We start from the raw sequence: 24,721 nt of genomic DNA on the forward strand, positions 1-24,721 counted from the left end.
CTTACTGAATTCCTGCACTCCCACTGTGCATTAACAAGGACGGTGCACACTAATCTATAGCTGGTAGGATAACTGAGCGAGGTAGGCACTCAGCTTTGAGATTTATGTGCAACCTGCAGTCACCTGTTTGAAGCCCAGCAGGGCGGACTCAGCCATTCATCCTTCCAAGGTTAATAACCAGCAACAATAGCACTTAAAAGCAGGAGGAATCTAGCATAAAAGCACTATATGGGGGGAAAAAACAATGAAAACAAAAATTCCCAGGACCACCAAATCTATTACTTGAAATCCCTCAAAGAAAAACAAACAATCCATCAATAAAAACCTTAATTATCACCAGTGATCTTTAGCAATAATATAATCTACAACATGTTATGAAAGTCTACAATACACTTCGAAGCAGTCACAGTGGGTGAGATGCATTGCAGTAGATCAAAGGCATTAGATTCGTACTTGGGTGAAGGAGGACATGTCCAACAAAGGGCATTCGCCAATGTTTGGGTTCTCAGAACAGAGGAACACATTACTTTCCTCCAGTAATGTTCTTTCTAATGTATGATCCTCTGACAGATTCCTTTTCTTAGACATATTCTGCCTGCTTTGGCAGATCTTGGAAACTTTATCAACATCAGGGGGTGCCGTGGCCATTGGTGTTCAGCACGCTTCATTCTCGAGGCTGGCTAGAACGTTGGTGAAAATTGTCCGCACTGTGCGCCATGACCGGAGGTCAATCGTTTTTTTCATGTGCAGAGCCGCGTACAGGGAATTCATTTTCACAATAATGTTTTTGGTAAAAGTCCTTTTGAGAGAGAGGGCGAGTGAGCAAGCTCTTTATTAGAGGAGCAGGATGGGAGGGAGATGAGGAATTTCTGGGAGGAACATTAATTAGAAAGAACATTACTGGAGTTAACTAATAGGTTCTCTTAAAGAATTGTTTCCTCCACGGGGGCCTCATCTTAGATAAAGACCCATAGCAGTACCATTTTGAAGGAAAAGGGAAACATAAGAATTTTGATGTCGGATCCAAACACAATACATTTGCAACACTGCTCTTCTAAAACGTGGGCATTTGTCAAATGTGGGTACTCCTCTTTGGAGTGCTGACGTAGCAGTCACTCTTCTTGTAATGTACTCCAAATTCTTTCCCTAATCTAAGGCAGTTGTATCTGGTGACGATTTGGTCTTAATTACTGAATGACTCTGTAAATATAGAGAGTTTAGGGCATGTTACAGTCTTTTGGAAGGGTGAGGAGTACAGAAGAATGGCAAGTAAATTTTTTGAGAAAGGTTAAATACTGACACCACCTTGGGGACAAAGGTAGGACGTACCCAGAGTACAAACTTATCATTGGAAAAGACTCTGTGGAGGTTCACATGAAAGAGCATGTAACTCAGTCACTCTGCTAGCAGACATAATAGCAAATAAAAATATTGCGTTACAAGTGAGGAATCTGAGTGGACAGGAATATAGCAGCTCTAAAAGTGCTCCCATTAAGTCAGTAGTAGATTTATGTCCCAAACCGGCACAACAAAAGGAGTCAGGTAGAAAGTATTGATAAGTCCTTTGGCACTGTGAAATACGAGCCTTGATCAAGAGTGTGCTTGAAGTTGGAGAAGGCAGTTGAATAGTTCTTGAGTGTATCTATCTGTAATCCCTGTTGGGCAAAGTGTAAAAGAAAAGATTGCACTGTAGGTGTATTGCACAGGTAAGGCTTTATGTCCTTAGCTCTTCCATCCGGAGCGTTACAGAGCCTTTGTTGACAGCCTTGTGACCGAAAGCAACACCTCCATAAAGTCTTCAGGGAGATCACCCTCTCTGCATCTTAACCTCTCAGTAGCAAGGCGTGAAGTTTGATAGTGTTGACCCTCGGGTGTAGAGATCCCTCCTGTGAGAGTAAGTCCACCTCCTGAGGAAGACTATGTGGTGGCAGATGGCCCAGTTACCAAGTCCACTTAGCCCAATCCACAGCAATCAGGATCTCATGGTTGCCCCGAACCTAGTCAACCTCCTGAGAACTTGAGATGATGTGGATAAGCAGGAATTCGTATACAAGTAGAAAATTCCAGTCCCACACAAGTCCCCCAGTGCTTCTCTTTCGGGAAAACCACTGCTTGCACTTCCTGTTGGAACTGGATGCGTATAGATCCACTTGAGGGATTCCCCAGAGGTATAAGATCTTTGAAAGAACTTCCTAAAATATCTCCCACAAGTGGGAGTCCAAGCTCTGTCTGGTCAGAATCTGCTGTTTTGTACTCCAGCCGGCTAGGTAAAACTGCAGACATGGATATTATGTTCTGTAAAACCCAGTACCAGAGCTGCACTGGCTCCCCGTACAGGGAGAGTGAACCTACACAACCGCTCGTTGAAGTAATGCATGGCCACCAGGAAGCAGGTTCTGGTCAGCCAATCGTCTAGGTAAGGGAAGATGTGAATTTCCCACCCCCATTCCCAGACTGGTTACCAACACAGACAACTTGGCGAAGACCCTCGGGCAGAGGTGAGCCCGAAAAGCTGAACTCAAAACTAGTAGTGAGAATTGCCAACTATCAACCTCACGTACTCCCTGTGCTTGTGGTGTACGAGTACAAGAAAGTAAGCGTACTGGAGGTCGAGTGACGCCAACTAATTCTGCAGCTCTAGGGCCTGCTACATCGGTGAAAGTGTTACCCTCTTGAATTTCCAGAGGAACATGCTCAAGTGTCTCTGGTCCAAGATGCGTCTCAGTCCCCCATGTTTTTTCAGCACCAGGAAGTAAGGAACAAGTTACTTACCTGTAACTGTTGTTCACCAGCATGGGTCTGGCATGGATTCACATGCTCATGAATATTCCCCGTCGTCAGGCTGGGAATCCTCGGTAAAGAAAAAAACAGTATCAGTTTCGTTTCTGATCTGTCTTTCGTAGTAATAACCAATCACTGGTCTCTGCGTCATACTGACCACAGCCAATGACTGCCCTCTACCTAAGAACCGCCTCTGGCAGCCATCTTCAGATTTGGAAGCACGTGAAGTGGCAGTATGACCAAGTGAAGAGCCGCAGAGGGGCAGGCGGGAGGGTTCGCATGTGAATCCATGCCAGACCCATGCTGGAGAACAACAGTTACAGGTAAGTAACTTGTTCCTTCTCCAGCATGGGGTCTGGCATGGATTCACATGCTCATGAATAAAGAATACATAGCAGTACACACATGCACAACCACGGGAGGTGGCAAAGGCTCAACATTAAGCATTACATCAAACTCAACATTAAGCATCTTACCTCTCACCAGGCTCACCTCAGGCGAACAGGTTGCGCAGCACTGCTTGGCCGACCCTTGACTCCTCCCTGGAATCCCGATCGACGCAGTAGAATTTCGTGAAGGTGTGCGTCGACCTCCACGTAGCAGCCCTGCATATGTCCAGCAGGGGCACACCAGAAAGGAACGCCGTGGTAGCTGCGATCGCTCTGGTGGAATGGGCTCTCGGACGGCCAGGCAGCGGTCGGTTTGCCAACCGATGACAGTACATGATACAGCCGGAGAGCCATCTGGAAATGGAAGCCTTCGAGAGAGCCTTCCCCTGATTGACAGGTCCAAAGTTCACAAAGAGTTGTGACGTCTTCCGAAAACACTTTGTGCGGTCCACGTAGAACTTCAGCGCTCTAGCCACATCCAGCAAGTGCAAAGTCCTCTCAGCCGGCGACGAAGGCGACGGGAAGAACACAGGCAACACCAAGGGTTCGTTGAGATGGAAGTCCGACGGTACCTTGGGCATGAAGGAGGGGTGCGTCCTGAGCACTACCCTCGTGTCGTGAAAAGTCAAGTACGGGGCCTTGCAGGAAAGGGCCTGGATCTCTCCCACCCGTCGTGCGGAGGTGATGGCCACAAGAAACGTTGTTTTCCACGACAGAAACTTCAACGGGGCCGAGTGCAGAGGCTCGAACGGAGGTCCCATGAGCTTGGTCAGCACCACGTTGAGCTCCCACGCCGGGGCCGGGGCCGGAGCCTTCACCGGCGGGAACGATCTGAACAGTCCCTTCATGAACTCTTTCACCAGACGATGAGACCACAAGGACGTCCGCCCCGTGGTTCTGGTGTATCGGGAGATCGCAGCAAGATGAATCTTGATGGACGCGTGTGCCAGTCCAGCTTTAGCCAGCGCCAGCAGGTACGGCAGTACCTGGGGAGCCGTAATCCGTAGAGGGTTAATCTTCTGTGCGTGGCACCAGACAGAGAACCTCTTCCATTTGTGTCCGTAGCATTTAAGAGTCGAGGACGCCCTGGCCTTTGCAAGAACCTCTCTGCAGTCGGCCGGTATGTCGTATCCTCCAAACTCTAGCGCTGCAGGAGCCAGGCCTGCAAGTTCAGCGATTTCGGATCGTGGTGGAGGATGGCGCCTCCTTCCCTGGAGAGTAGATCCGCGTCCACCGGCAGCTTGATTGGCGGGGACGTTGACAAGTCCAGAAGGTCCGGGAACCATATCTGCCTCGGCCACGCAGGTGCGACGAGGATCATCCTGCACCATGACCTCTTGAGCTGGTTGACGAGCCGGATTAGCAGTGGCAAAGGAGGGAACGCGTAGAGGAACAGGCCCTCCCAGGGGAACGAGAAAGCATCGCCCATGCTCCTCACCTGGGGAAACCTGCTGGCGAATCTCCGGCACTTGGAGTTCGTCGCCGCCGCAAACAGGTCGATCTGGGGTGTGCCCCACCGTCGGAAGAGGCGATCCACTAGATCCTGCCGTAGTCCCCACTTGTGGCACGAGCGCAGCTCCCTGCTGAGTGAGTCGGCGATGGTGTTTTTTATCCCTGCCAGATGAAACGGCACCAGAAACATCCTTTGGGCGACGGCCCAATGCCGCAGGTCCTGCGCTTCCTTGGACAGTGCTGGGGACCTGGTTCCGCCCTGTTTCCTGATGTAAAACATGGTGGTGGTGTTGTCGGTGAAGATCCTCACCACCTTGCCCTTAAGGGACAGAAGGAAGGACCTGAGGGCCCAGAACACTGCACGGAGCTCCAGGACGTTGATATGGAGGGACTTCTCCGTCGGGAGCCAGAGGCCTCTCGCGTGCAGATTTTCGGTGTGCGCTCCCCACCCTTCCAGGGAGGCATCCGTGGTCACTGTCTCCTGGTGGTCTGGGGTCCGGAAGTCCATGCCCGCCGTCAGATGCGCGCGGGTGCTCCACCACCGGACCGCTCGGCGGAAACTCTCGTCAAGTGTGATCCTCTCCTCGAAGCCGCCCGTCGTTTGGATCCAGCGCGCGTCCAGGAACTCCTGCAACGGGCGCATCCGGAGCCTGCACATGGGAATGAGGTTGATGCAAGAAGACATCATTCCGAGGAGGGACTTTATGGACCTCACCTTGGCCGCGTCGGAAGCCAACATCCGCTGTACCTTGCCCAGGATGGACCTGGTCCTTTCCTCCGACGGGGAGGCCAGAAGGGACACTGTGTCGAGCTTCGCTCCCAGAAACAGTACGTTTTGCGCGGGTTCCAGGTGGGACTTGGCGTAGTTCACGGAGAATCCAAGGTCCGTGAGAAGTTGGCCGGTCCTTGCCGTGTGCTCCACGGCGAGCTCCCTCGTCTTGGCTCGGATGAGCCAGTCGTCCAGGTAGGGGTAGACGTGGATCCCCTCGCGGCGCAGCTGCGCCGCCACCGGAGCAAGGCACTTGGTAAATACCCTGGGTGCCGACCGTAGTCCGAAGGGGAGGGCTTTGAACTGGTAGTGACGCCCTTGGACCACAAATCTGAGGAATTTTCGGTGCCCCTTTAGGATGGGAATATGGAAGTAGGCATCCTCTAAATCCAACGACGACAGGAAGTCTCCTTCCTCCAGCTGACCCAGGACGTGCTGGAGGGTGACCATCCGGAACTTCTGTGCCTTGATGAACTTGTTCAGACGTCGCAGGTCTAGGATGGGGCACCATCCTCCCGTCTTCTTCTTCACGAGGAAGTATCTCGAGTAAACTCCGGAGCCCCGAAGCCTCTTTGGGACGAGTTCGATGGCGCCCTTCCTGAGCAACGCCTTTACCTCCAGGAGAAGCTGAGGGACGTGAAGCTCTCACCTGGCCACGGGGGGGACGCGCGGGCACCTTCTTTGAAACTCGAGCGCGTGGCCCCGGGCCAAGGCGTCCAGCACCCAACGGTCGGTGGAGATGGACTCCCACACGCTGACGAAGCTCGCCAGCCGGCCTCCCACCGGGGTGCTTCGGTGGGGGCCCGACCCCACGGCCGGTTCAATCCTGTTTGGACGAGGCTTTGCCGCCTTGACCTCCTTGGCGACGACGGCGGGGTCCTCCAGACTTGCCTCGTCCTCTGTAGGCCTCTTGAGACGACGAGCGGGCCGCTTGACGGTAGGTAGAGAAACCGCCGCCGGAACCTTTGGAGGCGCCCTTGCCTCCGCTGCTCCGAAAGGGCGTCCGTCGTTGCTGTAGAACCCCAAGGGCCCGGGCCGTCTCAGTGTCCACTTTAATGGCCTGAAGGGAATCGTCCACAGTTTTCCCAAACAGGTTGTTCCCATCGAACGGCATGTCCAGGACTCTGGTCTGTACGTCTTGACGGAAGTCCGTAGCCTTGAGCCATCCACGCCGCCTAAGGCACACCCCGTTGCCCAACTGGCGAAACCCAGTGTCGGCGATGTCCGTCGCAATAGTGATGGCGTGGTCCGACGCCACCTCACCTTCCTGTAGGATCTCCAGGGCATCCGCCCTCTTGTCGTCCGGTAGGAAGTCCAGCAGGGGAGCCAGTTTGTACCATAGCTCCCTGTCGTAGCGGGCCACAATAGCCAAGGCGTTGGCCGCTTTAATCGTCGTCGCTGCAGACGAGATGACCCTGCGTCCCATAGCGTCCAATTTCTTTCCCTCGCCGTCCGGTGGGGAAGTCGAAGTGGAGGCCGCACCCCCCCGCTTTCTTCCTGGCCGCCGCGGAGACGACGGAGTCCGGGGTAGGCTGCGCCCGGAGGCACAGGGGGGCCGCGCCCGGGACCTGGTACTTCTTTTCGTACCGGTCTCTTCTAGCTGGCGTCGTGGAAGGGTTCTTGAGGAGGGCGAGGCCCTCATCCCAAATGTCGTCCAGTAGAGGCACTGCGAGGACCGTCTTCCTCTTGGCCTCGCGCCGTTGATAAAGGAATCCTTCCTTTTTCTTCTTCTCAGGGCAGAGTTGGAAAAGCTCGGATGCCCTGGCGATCATGGAGTGGAACGATCCAATCTCGTCGGGCGGAGAGGCCCTGGTGGGAGGTGAGATCCTCGTCGTATACCTCGTCGTCCGTACCCGTCGCTGCTGTGTCAGTCCCCGTATCATCCCCTCGGGTGGACGGGGAGGAGGGCTGGACGGGTCGCGACAGCTGAAAAGGAGGTGGAGGGTGAATCCTTCTTTTCTTGGGAGGGGGAACACCCGAAGGTCCCGGTTCAGGATCCCCCGACGGGAGAGGCTCCTCCGTCGGCAACGGTAGTCTCGTCCTTATCTCTGGGCATAAGGACTGTATAGCCAACAAAATGGCCGCCGAGTTGTCTTGCGGCGCTGGCAGAGGGGAATCCGACGGGCGATCAGGGGCCCCGTCAACACCCTCGACGCTGTCGTCGTCACCTGCGTCGGGCTCCATCCCGACGGGCCAGTCTTCATCCACGCCAAGGCCGTGGCTTAAGACCTCGATCAGCTCTTCCTCTGAAGCCGAATCTACGACGACGCCCTGCCCCCCCTTTTTCTTCCCCGCCGGGGATTTCACGGGGGTCCTATCGATGGGCATAAAAGAGGTGGCAGGGAGACTCTGAGCCCCGAGGTCGCCACCACTGGTGTAGCCTCCACAGGCTGAGCCAGGGCCGCCGCGACAGTATCGATAGAGGGCTTGGCCGGATGGATTAAGGCCTTCACCACCTTAGGTGCGCTCACCGCCTTATCCTTGAGGGGGGGGGACACACTGCCTCGCTCCCCCTCCGATGGGGCCTTCGAGCTCGACCGGGGCCTCTCCAGGAGCTTCGCCGGGTGCTCGCCCTTCCTCTTACCCGACCCAGAGCGTTGGCTCGTGGCTGAAGGTGCCGGGGAGGGTGCGCCCTGCCTGGCGCCCGTAGAGCCCGACCGTTCGGCGCTCCCGGTGCCAGCGGACTTGCGGTGCTTGGCCTTGTGTTGGACCCCCGTCGCCGGGGCGTCCTCAAAGGTCTTAGAAGACCGCTCGGATTTCTTCCTCTTCTTCTCGCCTGACGGGCTCTTCCCTTCCAGCCAGTTGGCGAGGCGTTGGTGGCGGTCCTTCATGGTCCGCTCCGACATATTGCAGCAAAACGCACAGTCCTTCTCCACGTGCGTCTTGTCCTCATGTAAGCAGTAGAGACAAAAGGAGTGTTCGTCCTCCTTAAAGACGCTCTGCAGCTGGCATCCAGGGCAGACCCTGAACAGCTTTCCGGGCGTCGAGCTTCCCTTCTCCTGGGCCATGTCCGGGCCTGAGAAGTTTCTGGAGTCCTCCAAAACGTAGCTTGACTAAATCTTCACCCTTGAGGGGCGCAGACGAATCCGACACGGGTCCCCGTTGATCGGATGGAGAGTCGGTGGAGCTTGAGGCTCTTTTGACCGGGAAAAACGAAGTTTTGAGAAAAAAACGTGAAAAATTAGCATTAACGCTCGAGAGCAATAGCACGAGGATCCCAACACATGAACGTGCGGTAAAAATCTGAAGATGGCTGCCAGAGGCGGTGCTTAGGTAGAGGGCAGTCATTGGCTGTGGTCAGTATGACGCAGAGACCAGTGATTGGTTATTACTACGAAAGACAGATCAGAAACGAAACTGATACTGTTTTTTTCTTTACCGAGGATTCCCAGCCTGACGACGGGGAATATTCATGAGCATGTGAATCCATGCCAGACCCCATGCTGGAGAAAGGGAATACCATCTCTAGTTTCTTTATGCTTAAGGCACCCTTTCTATTGCACCCTTCTCTAGCAGGGAGGCAATATTCTGCTAGAGTAGCAGATTTAGATCCCAAGAAGGATGAGCCAGTGGGGGGGAATTTGGAGGGCGTTGGAGAAAAGGGAGGAAATATCCTTAGGTCAAGACTTGTCGCACCAAGGCCTCTGAACTAATGTCCCACTATTCTCTGAAATATTAAGCCAGACAAAACTTCCCACACTGGGATAGAGTAGGAGAATTCAACAAAGTGGTTTTGGTGGTGTTGCAGTATCCAACTGGACAGAGGAAGGTGTAGATTGAGAGGACTTTCCTCCTTTACCTCACGCTGGCCTTGCACATTTCCTTTGCCCTCTTTTTCTAGTTGTTTCGGCTTTTTGTCTCTGGATGAAGGAGCCAAAATGGAGAATGAGTCTGCCCCTCAAACTCTGCGCTGATAGTAGAGTGTGGCTGCTGAAGCACTGCTGCCACAGAGAACTTTTTTTGCCTGCAGTTTCTCCAGACTATCGTCTGCCCTAGGCCAGAAAAGATCTGTGCCATCAAAGAGAATTTCTAGTAATATCACCTGGACCCGATACAAAGCCAGACATTCTTAGCCATGAAAATCTTCATGACACTGAGCTCGTGCCCATGGCTCTAACTACACAATCAGCTGAATCTAACTTGATTGCAGTTCCGGATGCATTGCCTCCTTCCTATCAGTCTTTAAAATCATCTCTCATTTCCCCTTCTTGTATTTGTTCTGCTGCCTGTGAAATAACTGCACATAAGGTGTGGGTATACTTGGCTAATGCGCATATGCGTTAATAGTTTATAGGCTATGAGGCATCATATCTTGTCATCCCTGTCCGGAGGTGGGTATGGATAGGCACTGGCATTCGTATTTGAAGTGGCAGCTTGCACCACAACGCTCTCTGGACTGGGGTGTTTTGATAGGAAGTTAGGGTCTGTTGAGCAGGGTTTCTTCCTCAACTCTAAAAGCAGGCCCACAGGTGTGGCATGAAAAGGAAGGACTGCCACCTTTGGTGGGCCTTTGGTCCAAGACGTCCTTCAACTCATACTCTGTGACCTCTTATGTATGATATGATATAGGTCATGTCATTTTTTACGTGCCTGTACACACGTTTTTCTAGGAGCAGCATGACAAAGCAGGGGGTGGGGGGGACCAGAGGGAGGACAAGACAAATGATCTTACTAGGCCTTCTGTCGTTCAGATCGTGCAAGTCCAACAACGCAGAAGGTCAGAGGGAAGTGAGAGGGGAGGGGGGGGGGGAGTGCCAGGGAGAATGAAGGGGAAGTGCAATCAGGGCAGCAATGCTCTGAGTGAGTGCAGCCAGGGCAGTGCAGCTCGGGGTAAGTGCAAGGAGGCAAAGGGATGTAGAGGTTACAGTTAAAGCCCCCAAGTGCACTGTAGGCCCGGAGGCAGTGCAGGGGAGGACTGATCATGGAGGAGCCTGGTAGCCAAGCAACCAGTCGGAGCAGCAGGGAGGTAGGTATGTCAGCCGGAGAAAAGGATTGTCTTAAGCTGTTTCTAGAACTTCAGTTGGTCCAGCTCAAGTTAGAGAGGGCAGGGAGGACATTCCAGAGGGAGGCACATGCACCCCACTCTGCCTAGAGAAGCGTCCGAGTTGGAGGTAGCTGAGCGAAGGGCTCGAGAAGGAAGGTATTTTGGAAGAGAGTTGGATGTAGCGCGGACCCTGGCCCCAGAAAGCCTTGTGGACGATGCAGAGCGTCTTGCACTTGATCCTTGAAGCCACCGGGAGCCAGTGGAAAGATTTCAGGGCTGGAGAGATACAGTCCCTAGGCTTGAGGCCAAAGATATGTCTTGCAGTCTAGTTCTGGATTAGTTGCAGAGGGCACAGAGTAAAGCAAAGCAGATTAAGAAAGAGGCTGTTGCAGTAGTCCAGCCTAGAGAGGACCAGGGCTCCGGAGACAGTGAGCTTCTGGGGGAAAGTAAGAAAAGGAGGAATACCTCTGAGGAGGTGCAGCTGATAGTGGGCTTTCTTGGCAAGGTCCATGATATGAGGAGAGAAGGAGAGAGTGGAATCGTAGATGACACCAAGGTTTTTTGCCTCAAAGGAAGGCAAAGTATGAGGGCCCAAGGAGGGCGGCCAGCGTGAGAGATGGAAAGCGGGAGCAGGGGTCTCAATAAGAAGGATATCAGTCTTACTGACATTAAGGCAGAGATTGTTGGAGGCACACCAATCCTGGATCGCGGATGGACAGTTGGGAATGAGTGAGAGAGGAGAGGAGGGTGAGGGGAGCCTGAAAGAGAGCAGTCATCCGCATAAATCTAAAGGTTAGAGGACAACGGTAGCGATCACGTGGGCCAAAGGGGACAGGTAGGGTGGGAGGATAGAGCCCTGGGGAACACCACATGTGGATAGAGATGACAGAGAGAAAGGACCCAAGTTGAACCTGGGAGGGTCGGGCGAGGAGGAAGGAGGTCAACTCCAGGGCCTGATCCGTGATGCCAAGGTTCTCGCAGAGTCGATTGATCAGGATGGCGCGATTGACCATGTCAAAAGCAGAGGAAAGGTCAAGGAGGATGAGGACAGAAGAAAAGCTGGAATCAAGATTATAGAGCAGATCTTCATGGGTGTTCAGGAGAGCAGTGTCTGTGCCTCTGGCTGCTCTGAAGCCAGACTGATGGTCATCAAGACATCCAACAGATTCAGTGTGGAGAGTAAGCTGGGAGATGGCCAGCTTTTCCAGGAGTCTGCCCAGGAAAGGAGTGATAGAGATCGGGCAATAGTTTGCCGGACAGGTTGGGTTGGCAGAAGGATTTTTTAAGGTGGGGATGCACAAGGGCGAGTGATTGCAGAAATCAGCCAAGACTGGAGCAAGGGTGTCAATGTGGCCCTTGATGGTTCTGGAGGAGCACAGGAGCACCTGTTTGGACGACACTTTTATAGATCAGACTGTCTAGAAACACCATTGGGTGTTGTCAGAGAGAAAGAGGATAAAGGAGGAGGAGAGGGGGAAGCGATTAGAGGGAGGCCGAAGGAGGTAGAGGGAGAGGAAGAGGAGAGCGAGGACAGGATGCCCTGGGTTCTAGAGGGGATGTGAGAAGCTAGAGCAGTACATAGGGTCTGGGTGGGAACAGGAGAGCGAGAATGCACAAGTATTGTCCAGCTCCTTGCAGATTTTAAAGAGTTTGGCAGTTTTGTTGAAGTCCACAGAGACACGTGCTTGGATGTGGACTATCTTCTTGGACAGAGTCTGTATTGCCTTTTTTAGCAGGCAGCAGGCCAGTTTGTCCGATGTGCCCGAAGCCCTCCACTTCCTCTCAGCCATCCTGCACTTGTGTTTCAGGGCAGTGAGGTCAGAGTCATACAAAGAGTTGCACTTGGAGATAGTCTTCAGACGGAGTCTCATGATGAGGGCAATGATGTCCAGAGCGATAGAAAGACGCAGGTTAGAGATGGCTGTGTTGGAGTGGAAGTCAGTTGCAGGGGGAGCAGCAGAGAAAGAAGAGGCAAAGGCATCCACTGACACGCTTCATGGACAAGGACTGAGAAGGTAGGTGGCAGTGCTGGGGCAGGCTTTGACAGGAATCAGGTGAGAGGAAAGCAGAAAGTGGTCACTCCAAGAGAGAGGAGTGGTGAGAGAGTTACAGGGGGTGTCTGAGGAGATGAGAACATCCAAGGTGTGTCCAGAAGAGTGCGTCGGACCACAGAGGGACACCGCTTCTGAGACCTTAGCCATGACCTTCCTGTAAGAGGCATTGGGAAGTGTGTATTGTTTCCGGTTGAGTGAATTCGACATTCAGGGAGTTGTAGAGTCCATTGGCATCATTTAATTTGGATGTTCACACCACCACCATCATCCTTCCTTCTAAAATAAATTCCTCCAGAGTGCTCAAGGATTTGAGGAGCTTGAAGTTGAAGGGTATTGGCTCTCCCTCGTCATCAAAGATGATCTGGCAGGACATCGACGGTGGGGCATATTGCAATGTCGAGGTCGGATCAGCGTTGGCTAGACTTACGAGGAGGGCGCTGATGCAAAATTGAAAAAAGCCAAAAGAGTAGCGTCTGTTGATATCAGCATTTCTCAAAGACTCTTTAAGGCCTACTTCATTTTCAGGCTCTTCGGTTCATAGGATGAGTGTTTATCAGTGTCCCTGCTGGCTTTATAGAGCATGGTGAGTTCCGTTATTCTCTCTTTTGGTTCCTAGGTGGAGAACGAAGAGGGCGCTTTGTCCAGAACACTCATAATTTCTTCGACGGAATTCCTCCCATTTTTTGACGGGAAATGAAAATGTCTGTAGGTTGAGGAGTCTGTTGCGGAGTGCGATTGTGCTGCTTTTTTTTTTTTTTTTTTGAGGACGATGAAGAATGGTGAGAGTCACTTTGTGAGTGAAAACCCCTTCCTGTGTTTTTTAGCACCCTTTGCCAAGCCTCTCCTTAGTCACCTCTGGATGATTTTCATTTCTAACGGGGAGGTGCTTGGCGATTTGAGCAAATCGCAGAGAGCTAACTTCGATCTCTATTTCAATGCCTTTGGTGTCATGGATTGGCACGGCCGCAGTTGGCTACTTCGCTCCCCCTACCGAGACACTAGTGGATATCCTGTGAGTATCCATCATCAAACCTCACATCTTTTAAAACTGGACAGTTTTTGGTGTTGAAAAACTAGCAAGAATTGTAAAGTAGTAGTTCCAAGAAGCATGCTGAACATGCAGAAAAAATGAACTGAGGTCATGGGGCGTGGTGCAAGCCACTTATATTGACGCCAAGGATGAAGCCTCAACACCAATGCCGTATGGCGTACCCTGCTGTTGAAAGTTTCAGTGATCTGCTAAAGCAAAAGGAATATATCCAAGATGAGGAGTCCATGGAAGGACACAATCAATTAGAAATGACAGTATGAATTGGATTCATGTGTGGGACAGAATAATTTCCAGAATTACATTAAAAACTGCTCAACTGGTGCTTTGCACATGTAAATCCATGCAATTAACTGTGGGGAGATTTGAATATCATGTGACTTCCAAAGTAATAACTTGGTGCAGAATAAACCCTAGTTAGAGCACCCTTATGACTGCACACTTATAAGTGGTTGTCTGTGATATACAGGGGTACCTCTAATAGAATACTTACAACTCGGTATAATTGGTGGGGTCTGGCGCTACCCTGCCCATGCCCATGTTACTGTCTTTCCCCTTCAGCTGTTTATCTGCTTCGTAGTCAGCCTGCAGCAGTTTGTTGCAGTCTCCAATCGCCACCTGTGGAAGACAACGAAGAGGAGAATTGGCAGGAATACTGAATACATTCGCTCTTTTTGACGAGAAATACAATGTATTGCGAAGGGAAGGTCTGTGAAACAATCAAAGAGCTATAAGCACACTTATGAACAAGGATAAAACAAATATTCAAAAGCCACACAGATAAAACAGAAAACCACTTTATATTCAGAAAATGCCTTCCTTCACCCATACTTACCGAGGAGCACCATAATGTTCCTCACCAAAACGTTTCTACGCGTTATTATAATGGTCTCCTTCCTGCAACCCAGCAGGAAGGTTATTTAAACCACCATTTTCTAGAATTCCATTGTGGGGTTGTGCCAAGGACCCTGGACAAAGAGGCGAGCTGAGCCCCACTTCTCTGCAGCTGTGCTCCACACCATGGTACAGGGCTTGCCTCCCCCAATTTCTGTAACAGGATCAGATGGAAGCCAGGCAGCCATCACCATCCAGTCTGGGCTACCTGACGCTCCTACCCTCTGGGCATGTTAATGTTAGCTTCTGCGCACCCCCTCATATGCAACATTAGCTTGGCGTCCCTCACACCAGATGTCTAAAGCATATGGCAGTTTAAGCTAAGGGCACCACCTGTTTAGTTCTGTTTGGACTAATAAGGAATGAGGGCTCCCTGCTGCAGGTAAAATCAGAGTCTGCCATGGGAAATGCCACCCCACATTTTAACAATCTCCTCTACATCATCTATACCTCACCAGATCACCCGGATTCTTCCCATTCATCTGCTGCTCTTGACTAGCCTCACAAACTATATTTTAACTGATTCTCCTCTTCCCCTCCATTTCTTCTCATCCCTAACTCCCTGCAACTCTCAAAGGTCACCATAGTCATTACTCATGCACGCACCGGCCCACTCAAACATCTGCCACTCTCATCTCCTTTAAGACTCAATGCCCCCCCCCAACCTCTTGATTAATGGCTGAACTCACTCTGTGCCTCTGGAATGCCCAATCCATCTGCAATAAAACCTTTTCATTGTTGACCACTGACTCCCATCATCCCAAACACTGTGTGATGGCAGTCACTGAAACATGGATCTCGCAAGACATTGCTACTGTAGCTTCCCTGCATAAAGCCAAAATGCCACCTTATACCACTCACCTTGGATTACTTAAAAAGGAAGCAGTGTTGGGCTGATATATGTATTTAGGGTACTACTATAGTGCAAACCTAGCCAGCATGCAAAGGAGCACTTTACACTTCTAGAGCTAGACAGTGCACTTCTTGCTGGTAGATAGGCACGAGATCACTTAACAGATGATTAGAAGTGAATCGGGCATTCAAATGAAATGCCTTAAACTTAAAAAAAAAATGTTTATTGTACAATAGCCAAAAATAAACAAAATTGACTTTTAACACATTTCATAATAGCAGAAAATCAGTTCATTCACACTGAAAAAGAATTTAATTAAAATGTTAAAAATTAGATAAAATGCCAAGTTTACCAATGAATAAAAATAAAACAGAAGCAAAACCTAGGCTCTGTCAAGATAGAAAACAACAAAAAAAACAAAAAAAGAGAAAGAAGCCTCAAACCAGGTCAAAAGGACAAAATTAGAATCCCCCCTACATCACACATACATCAATTATCCGTCAACCCGGTTAAGTTAATGCCTTAAACAGCTGCGTCTTCATTTCTTTACAAACTGTAAAAGTGATGCTGCTGTGCAGATGACCGTTTGAACTCCTCTCCTGCCCTCCAATAATCTTCCTATTGACTGCTCTGATCACTCACTCATCCCGGTCTACCCCCGCCCCCACTCCACCATGACCAAAAGAAAATTTAAGGCAGACATCTTGGTCCCCTACCTCAAATAAGTCGTAAGCTCTCTCAAACTCCCTGCCCCACTAACACATTGTTTTAATCTTCCTTTCACTGGGTTCAACAATGACATGATATAATAGGTTATTTATAATGCGTTTAATACCCAGAGGTTTCTAAGCGCGGACCCGGGGATCGAACCTGTGCAGCTCCATGTTGTCTTGCTTCCAAGGCGAGCACATTGCCTTTGACATACTCTCCAGAGACTGCACTGGTTACCCCCTTTGAAGATCACTATCCAACCCGCTCCTTCACCCTCACCCCCCAACCCAATCAATGATCTCTTTCAGCCATTCAACAGCTGAGAACTACCATGCAAATAAACTCAGAACGTTGGCACAAAGCTTGCTTCCCTCCTGCATAGGAGCTTGCTTCCCTCCTGCATAGGACTATCTCTTTGCTTTCACCACTGACTCCGACTCTGCTATATCATCCAACTAAATAGGTCTTCTCTGCTCACATCCTCCTAAGTAGTCCCAGACATCAGGCCATGCCCGTCACAGACAACGCCAAATTATGCTCCATATTCTTCACCTCCTCTGCCAACGACTGAACACTACTTTATCTGAACAATCATTAAAATATTTTTCTGAGGGTATTTATTGTGCAAAGACCTAGCTTTGTGAAGCAACAAGCGAAACAAGTCATGGGGAGGGTCTGAAGGAAGCATGCAAAACATTTCACCCCCTTTCCTCCTCCTCTCACCACACTGTCTATTCTACCTTGCACCCAACCCCCATAGTCGAGCCAACAACCATCCTACACTCCACAAATCCATCCTGTGCACCATTAATCATTTTGCTCGCCAGACTATCAAAGAATTTGCTCCTGCCACCTACTCCCTCTCCTCCCTCATCAATGAGCCTCGATAAACTGAAATCTTTCCAGCCTGCTGCAAGTTGGCCATGGTGTAACCCATCTTCAGAAGAAAAAAAACAAAACAAATGTTCACCCCAACAAACTCTCCTTGTACCGACCTCTCTCTCTTGTACCCCATCACTGTAAAACTCAACCACACTGTCAACTACGTCAAGGAACACTTCACCATCGGACCCCTTCCAATTTGGATTTTGGAGTAAAAACACTACCAAAAATGCTCTTCTCCGGTCTCCAACTTTACCACTACTCGCCACTCCAGCCTCTCCTCCATCTTCCTCCTGTATGATCTTTCTGCCATCGCTGGCACTGTGCATCATCCCTCCCTCCTCCAAACTCATCCCTCCCTTAGCTTCAACGGCACTGTTGTCCACGGAGTGTCTATCTTTCGAATTACTCACCCTCCATCTTGTGGATCCCACCCACCCTACAATAGGTGTCCCTCAAGACACTGTTGTGGGCCCACTCCTCCTTACAACTGCTCTCTGGGTAAAATCATTTCATCACCATCCTTTGGCTTCCATTTCCAAATCTTTATTGACGACAGCCAAATCGTCTGCTTATCTTCAACTCTGGCATCTGTGAACACATCCAGCACCTTTCTGTAAACCATCGCTGGATGAATCTAGTTTATTTATTTATATTTTTAAAGCGCACGCTCAGCCCGTGGGCATCGTGGCGCTGTTACATATAAGCATTTGGCTGGTTACAGAAGGAAGGTTGTTAAAGTTTACAGGCATATTGAATTATGGTATCATGTTTTAGATATATACTTTTACAAGGCATTAGATTTACAGTATCATGTTTTAGTTACAAACTTAGCAGTGCAGACATCATGGCGTTTAAAATATGTGTTGTTCATGTTGGAAGGGAGGGGAGGAGGTGATTATGTGAAGAGCATGGTTTTGAGGGATTTCCGAAAGGAAAATAGTGAAGGTTCCGCTCTGAGAAAGTTAGCGAGGTTGTTCCAGAGCTTAGGTGCTATGTGTGGGACGCCAATGCCTCCAGCTTTAGCTCTTCTTATGGTGGGAACTCGGAGTTGGTTGTCATGGGGGGTTCTTATAGGACGAAGGGAGGATTTCCTGGTGATGGTTTCTGCTAGGTAGGAGGGAGCGGTATGATTGATACATTTGTGTGTGAGGGAGAGTACTTTGAAGTTAATTCTTTCTTTAACTGGGAGCCAGTGAGAATTTCTTCTGGCCTGCGACACATGGTCGAATTTGGGGAAGTGCAGGGCAGCGCGGAGCGCATTGTTTTGCACTGTTTGGAGCTTATTTAGATTTTTAGTTGAAGTGCCAGCTAAGAGGGCGTTGCAATAGTCTAGCCTGGCTCCTATGGTGGCTCTAGCAATGGAGAGGCAGTTGGGAGTAGTAAGATAGGGTTTTATGGCGAAGATGAGTTTGGTGGTCTGTGCGGAGGAGGAGGAGATGGCGTTGACCTGTCTTGTCATGGAGAGAGTAGCGTCTAAGTATACTCCTAGGGTCTTCACAGCAGTGGAGACAGGTATGTTGGTGTTGTCGATGGTTATGTGTGAATAGTTTTGGCTGAGCTTGGAAAGGATTTCGCTGGGGGCCAGGATGATGATCTCTGTTTTGTCTCCGTTAAGGCAGAGGCCGTTGATCGCCATCCATGTTTGGATCGTGGAGTAAATGTTAAGGAGGGCTTCTGTGTCTTGGGCATAGTCTCCAGTGAGGGGGAGGAGGACTTGTGTGTCATCGGCATAGTTAGTGTAAGCTATGCCGAGGGAGTCCAGTAGGTTGAAGAGGGGTTTAGTGAAGAGGTTGTATAGAGTCGGTGCAGTGCACGACCCTTGTGGTACTCCACAACTTATGGTGGTCGGAGGAGCATTGGCCTGGTCAGAATACACCTTCATGGCTCGGCCTTCTAGAAAGGAGGTGATCCAAGAGGTTGCTTTAAGGGAGAAGTGGGCTGCATTAAAAAGGTGAGATGTGAGGATGTCATGGTCAACTAAGTCAAATGCTGCAGAGAGGTCGAGTAGCAGGAGGAGAGCAGGTTTGCCTGTGTCCATTATTTTGGTGATTTGATTTTTTAAATCTAGTAGGGCAGTTTTGGTCCCATGGCCTTTGCGAAAGCCCGATTGTCTTCTGCCTAGGATAGAATGGGTCTCTATGTATTGCTGAATTTGGTTGTGGGCTGCTTTATCAAGGATTTTGAGGAGGAAGGGGACGGTGGTGATGGGGTGATAGTTGCTGGGGGAGGTGGGATCTAAGGAGGTTTTTTTTTTTTTTTTAAGAGTGGGCGAACCCAAGCTTCTTTCAGGCAATGAGGTATGGTTCCTGAGGAGAAGGAAGCATTGATGAAGGCTGTGATGATGGGGGTGAGGGCTTCTGAGCACTCTGATGATAGTGGGAGGGCATATGTCTCCCTTGCAAGTGGAAGGTTTGATGTTCTTGAGTAGAGCGGTGGTTTCTAGTTCTGTAACTTCTCTGAAGGCAAAGAGGGGTATTTGCGGGTAAGGGTTGTGAGGGGGGAGAGGGAGGCATGGCAGAGGTATTGAGTGCTTTACGTTGGGATGCAATTTTGTCTTGAAGCGCTTTGACTTTATTTAGGTGGGCTGTCTGGATGCCTGTGCACCAAGCTTCATCCTTGATGATTTCGTCTGGGCTGGACTCGGGAGTGGTGAGTTCTTTGAAAATAGAGAATATTTCTCTGGTTTTGGAACTGGATTTGGTTATTCTTTGATTGCATGATTCAGATTTAGCTTCGAAGATGGCATTTTTGTAGGTCTGTGAGATTTCTTTGAACTCGTTGAGAGAGGATTGGTTGGACGTAGACTGCCTAGGACACTAAATTAAACGGTACCCGCCCAAATTACTGCTGCTGTTTCACTGCATTTGGTGAATGGCATGTTACCATGTTTTTTCACTGCATTTTTTAACGGGGGGTGTGAAGTTAGGATATATTGTCTTTTACTTTTAAAGTTGTTGGGGGAAGGGGTTGGGGTTGTAGAAGAGGGGACTTGACACCAGCAAAGAAAGAGTTTCAGAATCTTTGCACTGATTTGGAGGGGCCACCCTATTCTGATGAATAGAGACACATACTAATGTTTAGTCAAACTATTAATAAAAGTTAGGCAGAAGGTATACAAATCCATTATTTAGGCTGTAGAACAAACTTGTATCAATGAAAAACCCCAGATAAGTAAAACACTAAAACATTCACTACTATTACACATTCACCTTGGTGCACTCTGCCAAGAGTACTAACCCTTCATTTTTGAATACGGTTAGAAATATATTTAGAAATACTGTGCGGCAAACCAAGTGAATAAAGCAATAGAATCAGATAAGTAATCAATACTTTGAGAACTAATTTGTTTAGAATAAAGGTGAGGCAAACACCATACAAGATCTGGTACTAACCTTAAAAGTCCTTCCCTAAATAAATAAGTAGGGCCCTAGGGCCCTTCTAGTCACAGGTTCCAATGCAAATATTTTCAGGCGGCCAAGAGTCTCTTTTAGGAGTTACACAAGTGTTGGCTTGAACCAACAAGTAGTTTTAAGTGTTGCAAAAGTTAATGAAAGTAAGAGTAAAGTCTTTAACAGACCCTCTCGCAATGCAGCCACCTTAGGGGAGACCCAGGAGAGCATGCCAAGACCGAACATCACCATTCAGTACTAGGAAAGGGAGAGATGGGGCTAGGTCTTTATGGCCTTAGAACCCCATGGAGACGGAGTGAAGAAGGGGGGCAAAACAGGTGTGTTTATTTACCCCCTGTACACTGATTCACTTTTGACGGGCCTTCTGTATTTTTTGGAGGAAGCATAGGGGTCGCAGGTGCAGAGGTCACTTCAGGCGTTGGAGTTTTGGCACATTAGTTTGCGGTTCCAGACTCTGTTGGACCGTTTCTGGACACTGGACAGCTGGATACTCAGGACACACTGATGTCAGGACCACCACTCAGTCGACGATCACAGAAGACGACCAGGTCTGCAGGAGGCAGACAGAGATAGCCACTTGAAAATAGCAGAAGATGTCCATTGTGGTGGATACAAAGAAAGTGGTCCTGCAATAGCCCGCTTTGTTGTTGAGCTGCAACTTCAAGCAAATTCTTCTTGTTCCATAAACTGAAGATCTGTGGAATCGCAAGGCTCAACTTGGGCGGACTACCATTGCAGAGACGTAGCCCAGGGCAATGACTGGTTAGTCCATAGGATGGATCCGGGACTGTTCTGAGCACTTCCAGAAGCTGGATCTTTGAGCAGAGGTTGGCACCAATGAAGGTCTTCTTGAGATCTACAGAGACAGAGAAAGTGAAGAAAGAGCTGCTGGAGATCTTCCAATGGGGAGTTCTGGGTCTTCATTGGGCTGCTCTCCTTCGTAGGAGTCTTGGCTCCAAGGAGGATTGGAGGAATGGCTGCAGGAGTCCCCCTCTTATCCAGAATCCGGGCTGGAGTTGACCACAGCCCATCAATAGCACAGATCTGCACCATTCAAACTTGCCAGTGGCTCATCAGTCTAATCAGGACAGCCTCAGGCCTGAATCTGCCCAGCAACAGACACCTGGCACGAATGTGATCTGGGTCCCAATAGACCCAGCAACCACATCCGGCCACACACACAGACCGCCACTTTGCCCAGGAAAGCTGGAGCTTTCCCTGGAAGAGGGCTTACCATCTATGGAAAATGCAGCCACTCCACAGCAGGACGGCAGGAAGATGGTCAAACTAGAAGAGAGTCAAAGGACATGCGAATATCTTGTGGCATGGCCATTTTACAGTACATAGTACTCTAATTGGCATTAAGGATACAATGCAAAGGTGCATGAGGCTATAAAAAAGAAAACACAATAAAAGTATCCACTACCACCATCCCACCCTAGACACATCATGCAAGTAACCACAAAGTTGCGAAAAACAACGTTATAGGTACATAAAGTGTCCCCACCGCCCTTCACATAAGGTGATGTGTGATGGAAAAATAAACAAAGAATTTTACCATGGAGAACAGAGTTATCATGCACCTACAGCCATAGGGACTGATCAATACCCACAAAACAGATGTGCTTCACCTCCAAAAGGCAGGGAAGGTTCAAAACCATAGCAAAAGGAAGAGTGTCCCATTTGATGTCTATGGAGGAAAAGGGGAAAACGAAAGAATCTTTCCGAACACCCCTCATAAGAAATTCTGCAAAAAAGTGATAGAACTGCTGCAGGGAATACAGGGAAATTTACATGAGCCATGTTAAACTCCTCCAAGACAGAAGTCTTCTTTCTCCCAGCCTCCAATGCAAACTCCCCTCACCATATTTCTCTTCCTGATGAAGACCTCCTAAAGTTTGCAAGCGTAAGTTTCTTTGACAGTGAACTTAAACTCGATCACTTCATCATGACCACTCCGGCCAGGATTCACATTCGTAATATCAGCAAAATCCACCCCACTCACCAGTCTACCAAAAAGTACCCCTCAATGTCAACAGTCTGCAAACATAATCACTTCTCTAGCCTGCTCCTGGGCCTCCACCCCATCTCTTTTGCCCCTTCAACAAAGTACTCAACTTTGACACATGCACCCTCTGTAGCCAACTTAAATCCTCCCCCACCTTGGCATACGCTCACCAGGCCACGCAACTATCAATGTAAAACCCTGCTCTTTCGTACTAGAGGGGTGAGCTACAGGGGGTTGGTTTGACCCGGCTGCTACTCTATGTGTCCCCCAAAGGGGGGGGTGGAGTGTGATTCCCTGTGCTCGACCTCCCCTCAGATGAGTAGATGAGGTATTACCTTCATTCAAGGATTCTTCTTGATCTGAAAAGATGATCCAGGAATACAAGTTCCAGCATGCCCCAGATGAGCTATGCTCTAACTAGGAAGCAGGGCAATTGTAAATGCTTCTCTCGGCTTGAATAATAGAATGCATGAAATGCAGGAGTTCTCAGAGCAGCGAACATGGACAAACTATTCAAGGAAAAATCCCAACAAGCACTGTACTCTGGAGAGCAAGATGCAAACCACTCAGTGAGGTAAAGCAGCAGGGCCTTCTTGCACGATCTGTGCTGCATGCAGTGAAACAATGTGGAAACGTGTATGCACTTGTCTGCAGTTATCAAATGGCACTAAGGGCCCAAAAGCACTTCAAAGGACTGGCCTGACTGTTAAACTATTTAGCTACCAACTAAGACCGGACCAATGCCAAACTCGTAATAAGTCCAAATTTCAAATGAAGCATCATGAGGGGAAAAAACAAATCGGAACCTCTAAAACCTGCTACACCATTGGCAAACCAATCATGGGCCGGGCTAAGGGATTCGGACATCGGGCCACCCAATAAAAAGATGGAGCAAGACAGTGAAGATAGTATACTGGCAAGAAGCAGACATGCTCTCTTCTGCTACCTAGGTACATGGGAAAGCCGCTACCTGGGATGAGGTAGTGCACTTAGCAGTTGTGTCACATTTCCTCTGCTAAGACTATGGCAGACGTTCTACCAGAATATGCCAGCTGGACCGGCAAAAGGAGGAGTAGAATTACGAACAGAGGCCAGAAGTAATCCAGATCCTTTCGTCATGGCCGTTACTCGCAGCTACATACTGCTGCATGCAGGTACCAAGGAAAATACTGTGGAAATGTAAGTCAGGCTATGAGTCTGCACCCAACACCACCTCTGGCATCTGGGATCATTCTACAAATCTTCTTCAGAAGATGCAGAGTACATTTTTCCATCACATGCTTGACATGGGCATTAAGGAAAGATCCCACTCCGAATTTGATTTTTACTTGCACAGAAAAACGAATCTACTTTATATTGCTTCTTTATGTATCCATCTATGGGATTTGTAAAACAAACCCTGCAGGGAAGCTGCATATAGGGGAGACATCCAGAGGGTTACAGGTAGGCTGGAGAGTCGATTGGAATGGGTAGGGGGAGCTCTGTAGGGGGAGGGATTGTGGAATGATAGAAGGGGTATGGATTCCTCTGATTATTATTTATATTATTTAATCTCGGTAAAGATGAAATGTGTTAGAAAGAAAAAAATATGTTTTCTTATGATATTTGTGTAATGTTCTTATTTGTCAACTATTTTAAATATTTCATTATGTTCATTATTATGTTTTAAGACAAATTTGACATTTTGTAAAGGTTTATATAAACCATAAACAAAGTATATAAAATAAACAATTTTTTAAAAATCTTTTGGTGCACATTGCACCAAAAGCCCACTGATTCTTTCAAGTGGAAAAAAAAGCTTCCTTCTAGGAAGCCAGTGATTTGGGCGACACTTTATGTCAGGTATATCAACACATGTCCCATTTGATTTCATGTTTCTCTTTATTCAGAGGGGGTGGCTATAAGTAGAGATATTTCAATGCTGCGACTTCTCCATACACCTGGGAAACAGTCTTTAAGATGCATCAGTCGGTTACATTAAACAAATAAATACACCCCCTTCCGCAAGAATCCTCATTAAAAGGAAAGGGCTCAGTCGTTGAGCTAACTTGCACGATGACCCGTACATTAAGGGTGCTCTAGATAAGTCAGATGAAAACGTGGTAACAGTGTCTCGACTATAATTTCCACTCTGGACCGAACAAAGGTTATTGGCAGGTACCCCTGGTCTCAGAATTATGGGAGAAAATTGCTTTTTCCACACCAGAGATGTAAAGGTCAGTAGATTATGGACCAGATATAAACTGAAGATGCGTTTAGGAGCAGATACAAACTTAAATTAGGTTAATCGTTTCAAAAAGGCGATGAACACCTCAAGGGCGGGCCCTACAGTCTTCTAACAACCCGCCAGCCTGTCATAATTGAGCAAAGTAAGGGAAACTTCTAAAAGCAGAAGTATGGCTTGCCCATATCAATGTTTAAAACCATCAATACCGCAGTAAAACAACTGTGCTAGTGCTGTAAAAAATGTTGTTGATGACGTT

At 49.0% G+C, this 24,721-nt stretch overlaps 1 protein-coding gene across 1 annotated transcript in view; it reads right to left on the reverse strand.

The window, feature by feature from the left end:
- The window catches only part of PARP2 (poly(ADP-ribose) polymerase 2), a 695,158-nt gene that overhangs the window by 43,585 nt on the left and 626,852 nt on the right, over window positions 1-24,721 (reverse strand). The window contains exon 18 of the mRNA XM_069651725.1: window positions 13,971-14,095. Coding sequence (XP_069507826.1) covers window positions 13,971-14,095 — 125 coding nt within the window. The remainder of the gene's footprint in view (window positions 1-13,970; window positions 14,096-24,721) is intronic.

Source organism: Ambystoma mexicanum, chromosome 3p (assembly GCF_040938575.1).
Source record: "Ambystoma mexicanum isolate Mex_15411 chromosome 3p, UKY_AmexF1_1, whole genome shotgun sequence".
NCBI classification, from domain to species: Eukaryota; Metazoa; Chordata; class Amphibia; order Caudata; family Ambystomatidae; genus Ambystoma; species Ambystoma mexicanum.